We start from the raw sequence: 17,042 nt of genomic DNA on the forward strand, positions 1-17,042 counted from the left end.
AAATTAATTATAGTCGGTAAACAAACCAACAAACAATAAATTTAAGGTTATGTAAAATTATGCGTTAAAATGGATTACCTCTTTTGTTAAAACAATGTTAAAATAAATTCCGAACATATTCCGAATATCATTAAATGTCTATTGATCATAGATAAAATATGGATGATAGAGGTAAAGATGACAGACTCATAGAATAATATATAACCATAGAATTAGGTAATCTAACGAAGAATTAGGTAATGTTAGTACTACAGTAAAAAATTTGGGATTAAGCTTTGTCTACCCTCTAGATCAAAATTTATATAGTGCATTAGTGCATAATGGTGCTTTAGCCCAGAGGGTGGTAAGCACCTCTCTTGGCTGACTCCTGCGCACGGGCCTGTGAAGTACTATAAAAAAGTCATTTGCACGAATATTAAGGGAGCTACAACGAAAAGAAAGTTTTTCGTACCATTTTTTTAATGTTTTGTCCAGCACAAAAACTAATTAATTTACCACGGGAACTAAAATTAATGCTTGACACTTTCCAATTTACTTTATTTAGGTACTGACAGCATGCTCAAAACAGTTTCGGATATATACAGTTTTCGGTTCTAACAATTCTAACGGTTCTAACAGTTTCGGATATATAGTCTTCGAAATATTGTAATTAAAATGCAAAAAAATTTTTGGAAAAAAAAAAACAAAAAAGTGTCTTTATCGTTAATAACTCGAAAAATAATTAAGCTACAAAATGCTGTCAGTACCGTGGTAAATTCACCAGTTTTTGTACTGAATAGAACATAAGCAAGTGAAAACAAACAATTGACTGAGTTAATTGTTGAAATACCATGCATAAACAGTGTTGATTACTCTATCACATTACACATACATACATTTCACACATACATAACTAATATAACTGTTATTCCCATACTATACAATTTATGCTTAATTTGCGCCCCCACGGGTAAACAGTGATGTTTACGAAAAAATGTACCAAACAAAAGTTGTTTTGTTTTTTATAAGGAACATGCTTTACATTTAAACTTTTGTTCTATCTCTAATGGTTTACAAGGTTGCTCATTTACGAACTCGACCTCACTTTTTACGTCCTGAGTACGCTATAAAAATTTCAGCTTGATATCTCTTTTCGTTTTCGACAACCGGAAATGGACTAATTAGGTGATTCTATGAACACCTATGCCAAAATTTTTTTCATAGCATCAATATTTCTAAGCGTTACAAACTTGGGACGAAACTTAATATACTATGTATATTTCATATATACATGATATAAAAAGGTACGAAAAACTTTCTTTTCATTATAACTCCGTTAATTTTCGTGCAAATGACTGGGTACTAATAAACAATAAAACCAATTTCAAAATGTAACTTACTGACCGAGTACTAAAGGATAAGGAAGTACTAAAGAATAATAAACAACAAATATTAAATTTTTAAACAATATGTAATGACTAAATATTATAAATATATTCGTACATAATGCCAAACTGATATTCTGACATTGCCAATTTATTATTATTAATTACATACATGAAAATAAAATAATACAAAGAAAAAAAATGAGAGAATATATGACAAATATAAAATTTAAATATTATTGATACTGATAAATATATAATTAATTAAATAATTAATTACACTTATAAAACTATACAATGAACATTGTTTTTATTTTATTAAAAAAATAGCGTTGTAAAAAAAATCACAAAATATTGAAAAAATAAAAGGTAAAAAAATAGTGCGAAGAATACTAATAATTTACAATCTAAAAAACTAATACATAAATAAATATTATTATGACTGTGTGCAATTATTTATTTAATTTTTTATAATAAATAAAAATTTGCGCAATTCAATTTGTTAAAAATGCACATTTTTTAAGCTAAGTTTTTGAAATATTTTCATCCCGGAAAATTTTCATTGTGTGGTAACATAATTCTTTTATTTTGGAAATATTAATAATGTGTTAGTTTTTTGCTTTCATACTTCTAAAGAATATTAGAACTGGGATTATTATTAACACACTATGTATATTATATGCCGAACATGTTATTATTATTAAATGTAACAAATATTTCTTGGTTGTTTCACAAAGTTTATTCTTTATCTTAAAATTTATTAGAGGGTGGTTAGAAATTCATGCATTACCTGAAGTTCGGGTGGCTATAAGACTATATTCAATTGGTTTGAAAGGTACGTAAATGTGACTTGACATGCGCCAGATAGTAAAATTGTAAATAATTATTTATTTATTCAAAATTAAATCCAACCAATACTATTTTAAATCTCTACTCCAGCCAACTCCATTTATTAATAAGAGTGTAGAATCTTTCTTCATAGTCAATTAGAACTACGGAAATTAACAGTGTGAATTTGAAGACGGTTGAATTTCGGATATTTCTATTCTTATTGAAATAAGGTAAGGATGAAGCACGTCTTGCATCAGGCTAAATGATTTGAAAACGTTTTTTTAAATTATTATAATAATACTTTTCGAGGTGTTAACAACGAACAAAACTCTCTGGCAATTATAATTTATAAAGCTAAAAGAACATAAAAAATTGTCTTAAAATGATTTTATCATCAACAATTTTACTTAATTTCGAAAAGAAAATAAATATCCAAAATCCAGCCGTCTATCACCCTTTTTTGTAAACTTTGTGTACAAAACCTTGCAGTATAAATTATTTATATTTAAAATTGGCATAGGTCTAGTTTCAACTGAAATAAAGTTATTATACAAATTGATTATTGTTTTAAAATTAATATAATTTTAAAATTGACTTTAATCAACCGAAAGATTTGTTTATTATTTTGGCACCAGCATTCGTTTGAATAGTCAAGACAATAATGACAAAAAAACCGGTGACTTCATATAAAATAAATATTCCCAAAAAAGTTGTAATACTATTGATGTAAATGAGGTTTATTTTAGTATAATATTAAATATATAGGAACGTATTTAGTCAATTCATAGAGGAATATAATATTTATTTTCCATTAATATAACTAGATAACGTTACGATTTAATGTTTATCGAATATTAAGAATGCATTAATACTTTTTAGATTATTAAATTCACTCCTTATTTAACAGCTGAATTCATTTTAAGTTATTAATTCATTTTTAGAGTCTGTAACCTCGCGAGCAGTTAGTGAAGTTGGAGAAAATAAATTTTAATGCATTTTACCATTTAATTTTAGAATAATTTATCATATCAGTGTGTGACCAAAAGGTTTACACTCTTGTGAAGGACTTGTTTTCGTTAATAGTAAGAAATTATAAACTTTTTTTTAGAAAAATTTCAATTTCAATAGTTTTTTAACACAAGTCTCTAAGATCTATACGGAAAATCACTAATAACGGCAAGCAGTCAAAAGCAGGCATAAATTTCATTCATACATGTCAACAGTATTGTTGTAAGGTACTATGGTTTATTAAAATCCATCTATTTATTCGCCTGCCGAAATACAGTTAAAGCATGTTCGTGTAATTATATTAATAGTTATCGGTTGTCACAAAGCAAAATAATTTTTCCAATAGTTCGAGAGAAGTAGAGATGAAAGGGTTGATATGATCTGCAATCAAATTATGTAGTTCGCATACAAAATGTTTATCCGAAAAGAAACTCACAGTATATTAAAATGGTACAAGTTACGGAATCAATTCCCTTTAAGCTCATTCATTATGTTTCTTATTTAGTTGTTTTAGCACTGGGAGCTAAAATTATTTAGCTGTAATACATAAAAAAAAAGTTCAGTATCAACTAGACTTGTTTACAAAATGATTTAAAAATATTTCCAAACCTTTTTGTTTTTTACCATTAAAAAATAGTTATATATTGTTTAAATTAATAGGATCTATTGTAGTTTTGTGCAATTTTTACAAATTATTTACCTATTTCGAATAATATAAGGTGGCGCATATAATTTTCACAGCATTTTTAAATTGAAATAACTTTCTACTTTTAGGAATTTTAATATTTTGAATTCAGATTCTTAAAGCGTAAGTCAGAGATTTTTGATGCTGAATTGGTTTACTTCTGATAATACCCGATTACAGGTTGAATTTTTCGAAGAATTGGTTAGTCACCAAAAAATTTCCTAAGTTTACTTTTTAATAATCTCAAAAATAACATTGAATAGTTCAAAAACAATATTCGTGTTATAATTCCTAAATTAAAATCAAAAATTATTCGCAATGTTATGGATAATGCAATGCGCTGAGTCGCTATTGACTTCATTTGAAAGATCTAATCAAAATACAAACGACATCAATTAGTTTGCAGTCGGGTATAGCCTGAAGTGAGCCAGTTCGTCTCAAAAAATTTTCCAGGCCAAACGCTTTAAGAATCCAAAGTCAAAATATTGAAATTTATAAATTTTAGAGCATTATTCTAATTTAAAAGTGGTATGTGAATATGCGCCACCCTGTACATAAACAGCAACAAAAATGTAATTAATTTATCACTGTCTAATCGTTAATTTTTTTTCTTATATTTGTATTATTAAAGCATTTTTTTTCAATTTTACGCTACAGAATCAAATATGTATATATTTTTTCAATTTGATCAAATTACTTATTAATTTTAATGATAGGTATTTTTTGAAATAAAAATATATTTATTAAAGAATTTTTATGACTTTCTTAGGTCGAAAATCTTTTTTCCATTTTATAATTTAAATTATAAAAAGATTTTAAACAAAGAAACAAGATTATATTTATTGAGAGTATTTTGGGCGGTTTTATATTGTACGATAATTTTTTTTTATATTCGTTAACTTAATTTTTATGATCATAAATATATTCTTAATTCAAAATTACTTTTGACATTGAAAATATTTTTAGAGAGCAGCACCTTTTATAAAATTTTGAATTTAATAATAAAACTTAATAACAAATTATAATAACAATCATTGGAAAACTTCATTTAATTACAAAAATATGTACGGACCTTATTTGTTGCGTGAAAATATTTATAACTTCTATATCTTTTCATTATGTTATTAAAATGAGTTTTCATACCAAGATTTAATCATTTATGTAATAATATTGCCTTTATTTTAAAATAAAAGATATTATTTTATAAAAATATTGGCAATATGATATACAAGTTATAAATATTTACGCGCGCGATGCAATATTCGGTGGACGCAACAAATAAAAACATACAAACAAAAACTGAAAAAAGTGAAGCACTTTAAAACCCTTATTTTATTCTCAACTGTCATCTCAACGTCAAGCTCGAATCAAATCTGGTCTAACCCTATCACAGGTAGAGAGCAGCTTTTTTTAATTTTACAGTACGGAATCGACTTTCAATTGTAAAAAACCTCGCTGCATATAAGCCCCTAGATCAACAACAGACTCATAGAACACCGTTGTACTCGTTTAGAATTGAAGCACCTTATCAGGACTGAAACGTATTGAGTAATATACTATTTTCAGATAAGCTTGTAAGTACGATCTAATGAGGGCGTCACATACTAAGATGATATCAATTCAGAGATGATTTAATTATACTGCAAGTTTCAGACAAAAAAAGATCTTCACATCTTTTTTGAGCTTTCTCTCAATGCTCATTGATAAATGAAGGAAATTGAGAGAAGTTTTTCTTTTTAGTTTTATTTTCTTTATAGTCCAAATCATTTCAAACATTTTTATTTAACTATAAAAAGTAGTTGAAGTTGTAGTAATTAATTAGGAAATAAATATATTATGAAATTTTTCAAAGAACACCACTTCACTTTCTTGTAGAAGAGCAAAGAGCACAATTTCCGTGTAATGACAAATATCTCATTGTCTTTTTTTATGAGCCAACTACCTATTTATCATTTCACGGAAAAGTTTGTTAAAAGAAAATGCCTTTCTCCCATTCAGTAGAAAGACAATTTATATAAATCTACATTAAGTTCGTGAAGATTAATTACAAATAGGTCCGACATAAATTATGTTGGAAATTTTATATATACGATTAAAAAATTAACAAAAAGAAAAAATATATCGCATATCAAAAGCATCGAAAGACATTATTTAATAATATTGTTTATAGATATTATTATTGTTAACAATTGTTTATCGGTACATTAAAATATTATAAAATTTGGCGCTTAAGAATTATTAATATTTAATATTTAAAAAGAAAATTTTTTTAAATAATTTTTTTCAATTATTTATAATTACTAGTTTAATTATGTATAAACAAATAACATAAAAAATTTTAATATATCCATTTCAAATACAAATAAAATTTAAAAACGAAAATTATCTTCTAAAAAATATACAATTCCTAAAATAAAATTTATCACTTTCCTCGATATAATTTCGGGTATTTTACAAATAGCCTTAAGGCATTTAATCAAGCCCAAAATTTGTAAAATGAAAATGCTTTGTTCAAAAACTTTTAAGACAAGATAAAATATTTATAAAATCTGTAGTTCATTACAAATATTTTATAGTAACAGAAAGAATAAAATATTGTAATCTCAGAAAATTACTTTATCTAGTATATCAATTTTTTGTTCACAATTTCTGTTTCATTGAAGCCGAAGTACCTATAACACAGTGTGTTATCATGAAAAATCAACCGTATTTTTTAAATTATCCTATTTTAGAAAAATAATGGGTTCATATTTCGAAACCAAAGATTTAATATTATATCTAGAAAATCTAGCACCAAAATTAAAATTTTTAATTAAACATTTCGTTGTCTAAAAAAATTGCACAGTTAAGAAGCGGATTATATTTTATAAAACATAAAATACAATTAATTGATATGTATATCTAAATACTTTTAGTACTTATATAGAAATTATATAATTTCATTTCATTTGTTTAAACAAAATATACTTTGTAAATGTTTGTCACCACGACTGCCAACATTTATTAAAATGTTGTTTGAAAATAATTAGCATGGGCCATTATACAAATTGTTTTTTAAATCATTTCTCATAGTACTTTAATGAGTGTGAGAGAGTACATATACATTAATTAATGCATATAGGAAAGATATTATTATATGTTTGCTTGTATGTGTTTGTAGCTATGACTGATTAAGGCATTTGTTCTCTACTACTACTGTTCAGAGACCAAATATATTAGTTAATAATAGCTAAGAACAAATACAAGCATACAGATAATAGTATCTTTCTTATACACATTGCTTAATGTATATGCATTCTCTGTCACTCATTGGTGTACTGTGGGAAATGATTTAAAAAATAATTTGCACACAGGAAAACTTAGAATGTCTTAACAGACTCAAATATTTACTTTCAACAGTAAATTAATTAATAATGATAAAATCCTTCCTTGGAAGGATATAAATCCTTCTTACTTGTAATGGAAGAAAATTTTTTCTTAATTCAGCTTCAAAAAAAGACTAACTTAAATAAACTTCATAAACAGTCCGAAATAAAAATTTTAAAAAATAAAATATAAAATAAAACGATGTTTAAAATTTATTATTGCAACCACATTTAAAATTTTCTAATCAAATAGCATTTATTTAAAAAAAAAAATTTTTTATATTTGAAATGGATAAATATTTTTACTCATTTTTTTGTATGATTTTTTTTTTAAATCGTTTTATATAATTTACTTACAAATTAATATCGAGTATTTTTCGCGCACCATGCTTGTTTAACATGTGATTGGCTACCTATTACTTTATCTGGACTTCTTGTATTTGGCGTTGGTGCTGGAGGTGTAATACCTTCACCATCATCAGCCGATAATGTTAAATCTTCATCACTTGATATATAATTATCAAGACCTCCTGTTCCATGAAAACTTTGTGATCGATGCACTGAGCTAGAATGACTAAAATTAAAAAATAAACTTTAGCAAAATACTTTTTATTATTTAATAATTTAATTTTATTATTAATAAAATGAATATTTTATGAAAAAACGTTTGAATAACTCTTAAATAATGTAAGAAATTTTAAGAATTGTTGAGTGAGGATAATAAATTAATAATAATTAAGAATTTATAGTCTAAGAGCCGAAATAGGATCGACCTTCACTCATCTGTTTACCGAATGAAAATTATTTTTTATGAAATGTAAAATATTTATAAAATATCCCTGTAATAGGTTGCCTAAAAAAATGTTGTCAAGAATACTTTTAGTGAAAATACCAAGAGTAAAATTTTTTGAAATTTTTCACTTTTTCCATATCTTTTGACTTTGGATCTACTCGAAAGAAAAAACCATAAGGAATATGAAGCCGCTGAGTTGTCTGCCTCTTTTCGTTCATAATTTACGTTTACAGATGAGTGAAGATCGATCCTAATTCGATTACTATAAATAAAACCATCTATTCATTGGGTGCAGAACAGAGTTAATTATAAATAATAATCGGGAAACATTTTAGGTTCGGTTCGGCACGCAACGAATACTTCTTACATAATCGTAACACTAAAACAAATGAAAACCAACACTTGATTTTGAATTCTTTAGCTCTAGAGACTCGCTTGAAGTCTCTGAAACACAATATTGTAAATTGAAAACAGCGATTGCATCATGACTTGAAAAAAATCAACGATTTCTTTTGACAAATGAAATTATTTCTCTATAAAATCCTTTTTTATTATTTATAACCTGTTTAGGTTATGTTCCGATACATTTACAATATTTTTGTCTATAGATTTAAAAAAATGAAAAATTGTCAAGGTATGGTCAATGTTACCTAGAATGACTGTACCAATATTTACAATCAATATTAGAATGTTTTTAATTATTTGTAAAAATAATAATTACGATGCACAATTACGTCGCCTTTTTTTATCAAAGATCTATTATATCTATATTCACTACTACAACTATTTCTACTTCTACCTTGGACAGGGTTGAAAAGCATTTTAATATTGGTTAAATTGGCTAAAATAGATGTAGCAGTAAATGTAGTCATAGTGTTTTTTGATATTAAGATTCTTTGTTTATTACATTATCCACTCCAATGCTACTGCGAATCGCGATAGCTATTAAGATTTGTTTGGCAGAAAATTGCTCGCACGAAATTTATAAACTTTGATGTACATTCTAATATTACTTCATTTCATTGTTATTATTTTAAAATGTTTTATAAGAACTTATCAACACAACAAAACCAGCATTAAAAAAAGCTGAAACATAACATTAAATCATATTCGGTTCTCATACCATGAAATATTTGAATACTTTTTTTTATATAATTGAAAAAACCGAACATGATCTTTAAACGATAAATCATTTAACCTTTAAGGATATAAATTAATTTACTTTTATCTATTTAACAATATGAAAAGGTACCCAAATACTTTATCAGACCCTTAAAGGTTAACGACGTCTAATAGATCGATATCTAGCCCGAAAACAGGTTAGTAGTGATTACCACTCAGGTGCCACACATTTTGTTAGATTCTGTAAAATTACCATTCTATCAACAATCAGGCGGTTAGAATTTTTACACAAGGAAACATTTCAGCACCTTAACAGAGTCAATTAACCTTTTTCGAGCTATTTATCGGTCCATAAAAGAAATTATGATTGATCGTTTACGGGGCTATAGATAAAGGCTCGGAAAGCAAACGTTTATGTACAAAACAGTGTGGCAATCAAACATAAATAAAAAATTTTAAAGTGTACTACAAAAATTTTTTGTATAGGTATGAAGCGATTGTTTTTAAAATGAACGAATTTTACAACGCAGATTTTGGAGACATTTAACACATACCTAGAAATACTATCGTATTGAAGCCGAATTGTTATTATCACAGTACCTAAGTGTAAAAGTTTATGTAAAAAGAAATTAAACTTAAAAAATTTGTAATAAATTTAGAAAATATGTATTTGTGAGTTAATTTTTTTTTTAATTTCTGCTAAATAATGATCTATTAGCTTCAATTTTGCACGAAGATTTTACAAGATATCTGGGTCGATGAAATTTTGGCAAAAACGCATTGCCGGACAGGACGACAAAAATTCACTTGAAGCACTCGATATTTGCAATGAAGACTGCGTTTCTGGCAGTTTTGCCTGCGACGAATGAACGCATCTTTTCAACTTTGCGTCGTCGCAAAACCTGCCTTAAATTGACAATGTCTGAATATCGGCTAAACGATTTAGCCTCGTTCAATATATACCGACACAGAGTTTCGGGTTTTTATTGACTTTATGACCTAACATAATGGACAAAAATTGAAACTTGAATAATTCCCGCGCACGGGCTTGATTTTAAGGATTGCTTTCATCAGTCTAGCTTTATATAAGATGGCAATATGGATTTGTTTTTATTTAGATTTTTGCATTTAGCTATTTTATGTGTACAACAGCAAGGGAAAAATTTTTGGTCCACTTCCAAGACTTGAGTACAATGAAATATATTTATTATCAAATTTTCGGTTTTACAGGACGCTTTCTAGATATTTCATATTAAAATTACTATTTTCTAAATCATTTTAAATTTTCTTTCAAGAACAAAACTAATAGATCATTAAAAGCTCTTCTTTCTGTGTAAACAATTGTAGATTTGTAGCCAATATGTGCCGCATAATAGAAAGAAAACGAAACAAATACATCACTAATATTTAATAGCATTTTAGCTACACAAAAAAAAATAAAGTAATTTTAAATACATTATTTACCTTGGTGAGCTATCACACTCTTGGCTAGTTTGTGTATAGGATTGTGTCATTATATTATTCGAATTATTTTGGTTCAATTTTTTGTTTAATTCAGCTTTACGTTTTCCTTCAGCGGCCGCTTTCATTGGATCATAACTTTTTCTCCGCTTCCAATTTTGAAATTCTACTTCACGACTTGTTAGTGTTGAATTGCTACGATTACCTTTTTTATCTGAAAAAAAAAAAATTAATTTTGTTTCAGTTAGTAAAATAGTAAGTAGTTGAAATTGTTTATACCTTATTTTCAACTTTGATGATGAATTTTGTTATAACTTCATAAATGAAGACGAAAAATAATAATAAAATTATTCGATATCTTGGTTTTCAAAATATTGAAAGCTAAATATTTAAACAAAATTTTCAATTTTCGATAGTTTGAAAATTACTCCAGATATCGAAAAATTTTATTTTTACTTTTCGTCTTATATTGTCAAGTTATAACATAATACACCATCGAAATTGAAAAAATATATTTTTTAAATTCGTGTCTCCACTACCGTGCTCATACATTAATTAGTCGGGCACAACGAGTTTTTTTTTTAAATTATTTATAATGTTTTTAACTTAAATTTGAATAGCTTTTTAAAATTTCTACGGACTAGTTTTGGAAGAATCTATGAAAGCATATCATCCATCTACCGTTTTCCCATAAGACCAGTGTTAAATATACACCTACTTTTGAAGTCATTTATTTATTTAAACAAACTAAGTACTTATTACGAATTCGATGTCCGATTACACGGATTGTATGATTCGTAAACAGCGAACAAAAATACCTCTTAGAGCATAAACTGGTCGATAAATACTAAGTTTATTGCCATAAAATGGAAATTTTTGGCAAAAAATGGCACGATTATCGGAAGACGTGGCAGAAACAGTAAAGAAAAATTTTTTTTTTAATCCATAAATTAAATTCAGTGAATAAGTACATAAAAAAACTTGATACGGACATCCATCTGCTACGGAAATTGAATAGAGCATAAACTGGTATATTAAGAAAATATTTTAAAATACAAAAATGTAAAAAATCTAAGATCACGTCGATATTTTTATCGAACGAATAATATGTTAATTAAGTTATTTATAAACGTTTAATCCTTAAAAAACAATGTCAATGATACACTTGAATATAGGGCGGCAGGCAGCTCATTAATTTGAATAATTTTACTATCTACATCTACACATCGTATCTACCGAAATAAAAAAATATGTTGACAGTGAGATAATATATTCAATAAACTATGTGACTAATGTTATGATGCCCTAGTTAAATAATATATCAAATTCCTTATAAGATGAACAAGATGCAGGTAACAGGTGTTTCACTTTTGCATACTATTAAGTTACATTATACATAAAGGTGGCTCAAAAGTCATTACACTATTTTATAATATCGGGTGCTTCAAGCACCTGTCCACCCTCTTTAAAACTCAAAAATATGTCGTTGAATACGTAACCTGAAATCTCTTATTAGTAAATTAGCCACGATGAAGTGACTTTAAAGTAAAAGGCCAGCTCATTTAAGGACGCACGGCAGTTCTGTGCTACCTTTGAGATTTATGGCAACAAGTCGACGAGTTGAACAGAAAAAACTATAGTAAAGTATTCTAAAACACAATAGTATTATGTGTGTGAACTCTGAAGCTCCGTAGGTACAGTATTAGACAAAAATTATAGCTCATTTCACTGCAAGCTCATCTCCTCTTACCGCTCATATAATCCAAAATATTTTGACATTATTGTAGCAAGACAACTACCTTAAATTTTTATTAAATTTTATGAAAATTATTATTATTCAATATTTGTCAGATTGATAAGTAATACTGAATGTCTCATTGTCAGAAAATAATGTCACCTGCACACAAATAACTTAAGTACATAAATGTAATACCAATTAATTTAAATAATTTACGAATGATGTATGATTCTAAATTTTTTTTTAATTAAGTAATAAAATAAGTTGAAATAACCAACTTATTATTTTATTACAAAACCGCAAAATTATTACAAAATTTTTGTAGCAGATGAAAATGTCTTATATTACGAAAAATAATCAGATAGATAGTTTAAATTTTCAGGATTTTGTAATTACTTAAGTATACAATTTTTTTAAAGCATGTTCTAAATTAAACCATTAAAAAAAACGTAATGTACAGAATGTCCGGAAAATACGAAAAGCAAAGTTGTATTTTTTTAAATGAAACACCTCTTACATTATTTTTTACTTTCAGGTTCTACGGTCAAAATAAAAGTGAAAATGTAGTGCAATTTTAAACGTATAAATTCTCAAAGCTGATATCCGTTTTTCAAACTAAATTTCACTTGAAGTATACTAATCGATTCGGTTTTTTGTGGCAATAGTGAATAATTGAATTACGTATACAGGTTGTCCCAAAATTATGGCTAAAGAATTACAAGTTTTAAACGGTCATGCCAATTACGTGTAAATTTTTACAAAAAATGGGGCATGAATTACAATTTGCTTTTTGCTTATCTCGTTTACAGACTTTTCTCTTAAATTTAAATCAATTATATAAAATAAAAAATCCAGATTTCCACGGATATATCCATTTCGAGTATACCTGAATTTATTTCGACTAGTTTACGCTGTACGTACAATTCGACTCTAAGTAACAATTCTTATAGGTATGGCAAATTTAAGTGTTTTTTTTACAAAGTGTTATTATACCATTTTGAAATACCGTGTATATAATTTTATAAGGAAATACAATATTCAGTCACAAAAGCCAAGTTTTTATACGTGTATATTACTTAATAAAAAAAATACTTTTACTTTAAAATAAAATAATTTCTTTAATATATATCAATAAATTTCTTTTAAAAGAATTATTCAAATATTTTCTTTGTTCTATCCGTTCGAATTTGTAGAAATATTTCACAAAGTTTTATTACTTTTCGAGAAGCTAAGAATTTCGGCCTAATTTCGGCCTTGTATATGGATTGTCATTGAGTGATGAAAATATAAATCTTTTAGTTTTATTTTCGTTTAATAGGAAATGTTCAAAGACCTGAAGATAAGGATTTCTTTTTCTAGTATTCCTGCCTACAAACTTGGAATCTTGGAGCGAAGAGGACGACTAACAACTAGTTAATTATGAATTAAAAAATAGTCTTACTGCTAGTTTTTGGTGTAGTAACGGTTTGTTTAGGTTTTACAGCACGCATACTAAATCTTCCTGAGTCCGTTCTAGCAATTGCAGTATTTTTCGGAGGAACACTTAACGACGATGATTTAACAACACCACTAGATGAAACCGTTGACGATGACGATGAACTTCGATTATTTGGAACACTTTTCGATAATACATTATTCACTGACGATGCATTCGATATCGTTGTTGTTGCAACTGGTTTTGTATTTTTTGTGATATTCGATAAATATCGACTTTTCACTTCAGGTTTCCGTGAATCAATCGATGCACTACGTACCGTACCAGTTTTTTTCTGTAACTCAGGTGTTGTAATTGCCATAGATGATGGTGTATTTGATACAAATTTTCGTCGCATCTCTGGTGTATTCGGGCATTTCGATGTATTGACTGGTTCTAAATCTAAACGTGCTCGACGTAAACTAAATGCGCGATTATGTCGTGTATTTGTGATATTATTGACTTCTTTATTTCGAATAAATATGTTATTACCAAAATCATCGTCGCTACTTGATTCTGATGTAACTAAAATTTGATTCTTATTCTCGTGACGTGTTGTTTTCTGTTGATTTAACGATTCATTACTTGACACATAACGATTTTCTGGTGAATTTGCACTATGTCGTCGATTATGATATGGATTTAAATGTTTTTTAATACTAGCCGTAGACGATGATCGATGCACTTTTGAATTATCATTTAAATTTGGTGACATACGTAATAAATTTGTTTCTTTTGGTACCCGTGGAGATGATATCGGTGAATTAATATAACCAAATTCTGTACTTGTTTGTAAATGTTTCACCGAAAAACTACTCGAACGTTTTATTGGACTATTATTGGGTGAATTATATAGTTTGTGTGTTGGACTTCGTGTTGCTATGTTCGGTGTTTGATCAATATTTGTTGTAAATAATTTCGCTTGAAAATTTTCTAACTTATTATTCGTATTTTTTGAATCATACGAGTTATGTCGTATATGTTTCGTTTGATTTTTTAATATATTTTGTGCAATTTTATTCCGTTGTTGATCATATTTTGTATCAGAAGTTAAACGTGCTTGTAAATTCGAGATTACATTTTGGGTATGTTTTAAATAACAATCAGTTTCTACACTACTATCAGATAAATCCGCACTAGCTCGACTACGTGGTCGTGATAAACTATGAATCGGTGAAGGTATTTTCGTGGGACTTATCGGTGGTTTTTTAACGGTTTGATCGATTTGCTTAATATTATCGAAATAAACATCCGATCGTGTTAAGCTATTTCGTCGAGATGGTGATTTTTTCTCGGGTGATAATTCAACAGTTTGTGATTGAGTACGATTTTTTTCTTGATTAAATACCCCACAGGTTGTTATTGATGTAAAACGACCTGTATCAATTTCCTGTTCTAATCCACAACCATTTTTCGCTTTTGAACTAGCAAATAATATTTTATTAGTATTCTTATTTTTACGTATTGAATCGATATTATTTAAAATAACATTCTTTTTGACTAGATTTAACGAATTATTGCCATCAATTGAGATTTCTGTTGTAGTTTTTCGTAGATTAATATTTTTCACACCTTCTCCAACTGAATTTGTTGTTGTTTCACTTTCAAAATTATTTGATACATATTGTAGAGTACTTTCCACAAAATGTTGTGTCCTTTGGGCAGCCGACAATTCTGGTATATTTGTTATTTCACGATCAATACTCATCCGTGCTTTTTGTTCTTCTGTATAATTATCCGCATCTAAAGTGTAAGTACCAGCCTCACTAACGGAATCAGAATCTTCGAACTCTTGAATTTCATAACTATCATCGATATTGTTTGTAGTACTTTCTTCTGTCGTACTTTCACTAGTTGTTGTTATACTAATACTGTTTGTTAGATTATTTACAATTGTATTTTCAGCTATTTTATGATTTGTATTTGTATTTTCAGCTACTTTATGATTTTTTATGTTATTTATTGGACTTGGAGCTATATGATTATTATTATTAATCGGATGAAATGGTATAAACATACTTTGTGATGATTCTTTTTGTATAACTTGTGGACTATGTACGACGGATTGTATTGTATTCGTATTAAATTCTGGCATTGATTTCACCATACACGGTGTAGGATCTGACGGTGTTAAAATATCAAATTCTGGACTAGATATGTCTTTTAAATCCATTTCTGGACTCACAATATTATTTATATCAAAATTTGATTCACCTAAACGTTGAGTCGTTGTATTTTGTAATGGTAATGTTAAATCATTCTTCGTTTGACCATGCACAGCATTCATCACATTCGATTTTAATCCTAACATTTTTAATTGTCGTATAAATGATGCATCACTTTTTTCCTCTTGATCAGATGAAAAATATCCTTCGGAATGATAATCTGTTTTACGGGGGAATACACTTGATGGTGGCTTTTGTACAGGGTTGGTCGTTTTTTGTACGGGTGATTGAATTTTTGATAATGATTGTCCCCGACGATGACGATTTTGATATTTTTCAAACATGTTTTTAAAACGATTTGTATCGACGGATTTTCGTTCACCAAAGTCGATTACAAACGCTAATGGCTTTGGAGATTCGGGTACGATTGATGATGGGTTTGAGTTGCTACTTTCTTCACTGGTTGAAGGTTCTGATTGAGATTGTACCTTTGAGTCATCACCTTCTTGTGTTGATGACGATATTGCACCTGGCTCATTGTTAATGTTAATTAATTCAGCCATACCTGATGAATTTTTTTTTTTATAAATTAATTTTATTTACATAAAAAAACGTAAAAAATGAATATTGCAATACACTTATTTTTAATTGTCGTTCTTTTAAAAGAACAGACAAATTTTGTAATTTATTAGTTATTATTTACATTTTCACTTTAAACACTTATTGTTTAATTATTATTTAGTAATCTTCACTTTGTGAATGACATTCTCTTCACTAGATTAGTAATAATAATATATGTCATTAATATTTCTACATGGTCACACGACCGATTAGGAATTCCACCGTTCCGTTATATGGAAGTGTTTAGAATTAATATTCATTTTGCATTTTATGTGTCGTGTTCACAAAAGCGACATTTTCAGTTATAATTCCACTGAACTGTATTTTCAATTTTACATTATTTCAAATTCCAAAATAAATCTGTCGAATTGAGATAAAGAACTCATCTTTTTCGCCAAATTTTAAAAACTCGATA

The 17,042-nt window shown here is 27.5% G+C and overlaps 1 protein-coding gene across 1 annotated transcript; it reads right to left on the reverse strand.

Annotated features, from left to right (window-relative positions):
- Window positions 1-7,569: 7,569 nt before the first annotated feature.
- LOC123292028 (serine-rich adhesin for platelets) lies at window positions 7,570-16,575 on the reverse strand. Its single transcript, XM_044872529.1, has 3 exons — window positions 13,809-16,575; window positions 10,633-10,843; window positions 7,570-7,827 (listed from the first exon to the last, which is right to left on the reverse strand). Exons 1-3 carry the CDS (start codon window positions 16,567-16,569, stop codon window positions 7,614-7,616), a joined length of 3,186 nt encoding a protein of 1,061 aa, XP_044728464.1. The 5' UTR covers window positions 16,570-16,575; the 3' UTR covers window positions 7,570-7,613.
- Between the last annotated feature and the right edge of the window lie 467 nt (window positions 16,576-17,042).

The sequence above is a fragment of the Chrysoperla carnea genome, chromosome 2, assembly GCF_905475395.1.
Source record: "Chrysoperla carnea chromosome 2, inChrCarn1.1, whole genome shotgun sequence".
NCBI classification, from domain to species: Eukaryota; Metazoa; Arthropoda; class Insecta; order Neuroptera; family Chrysopidae; genus Chrysoperla; species Chrysoperla carnea.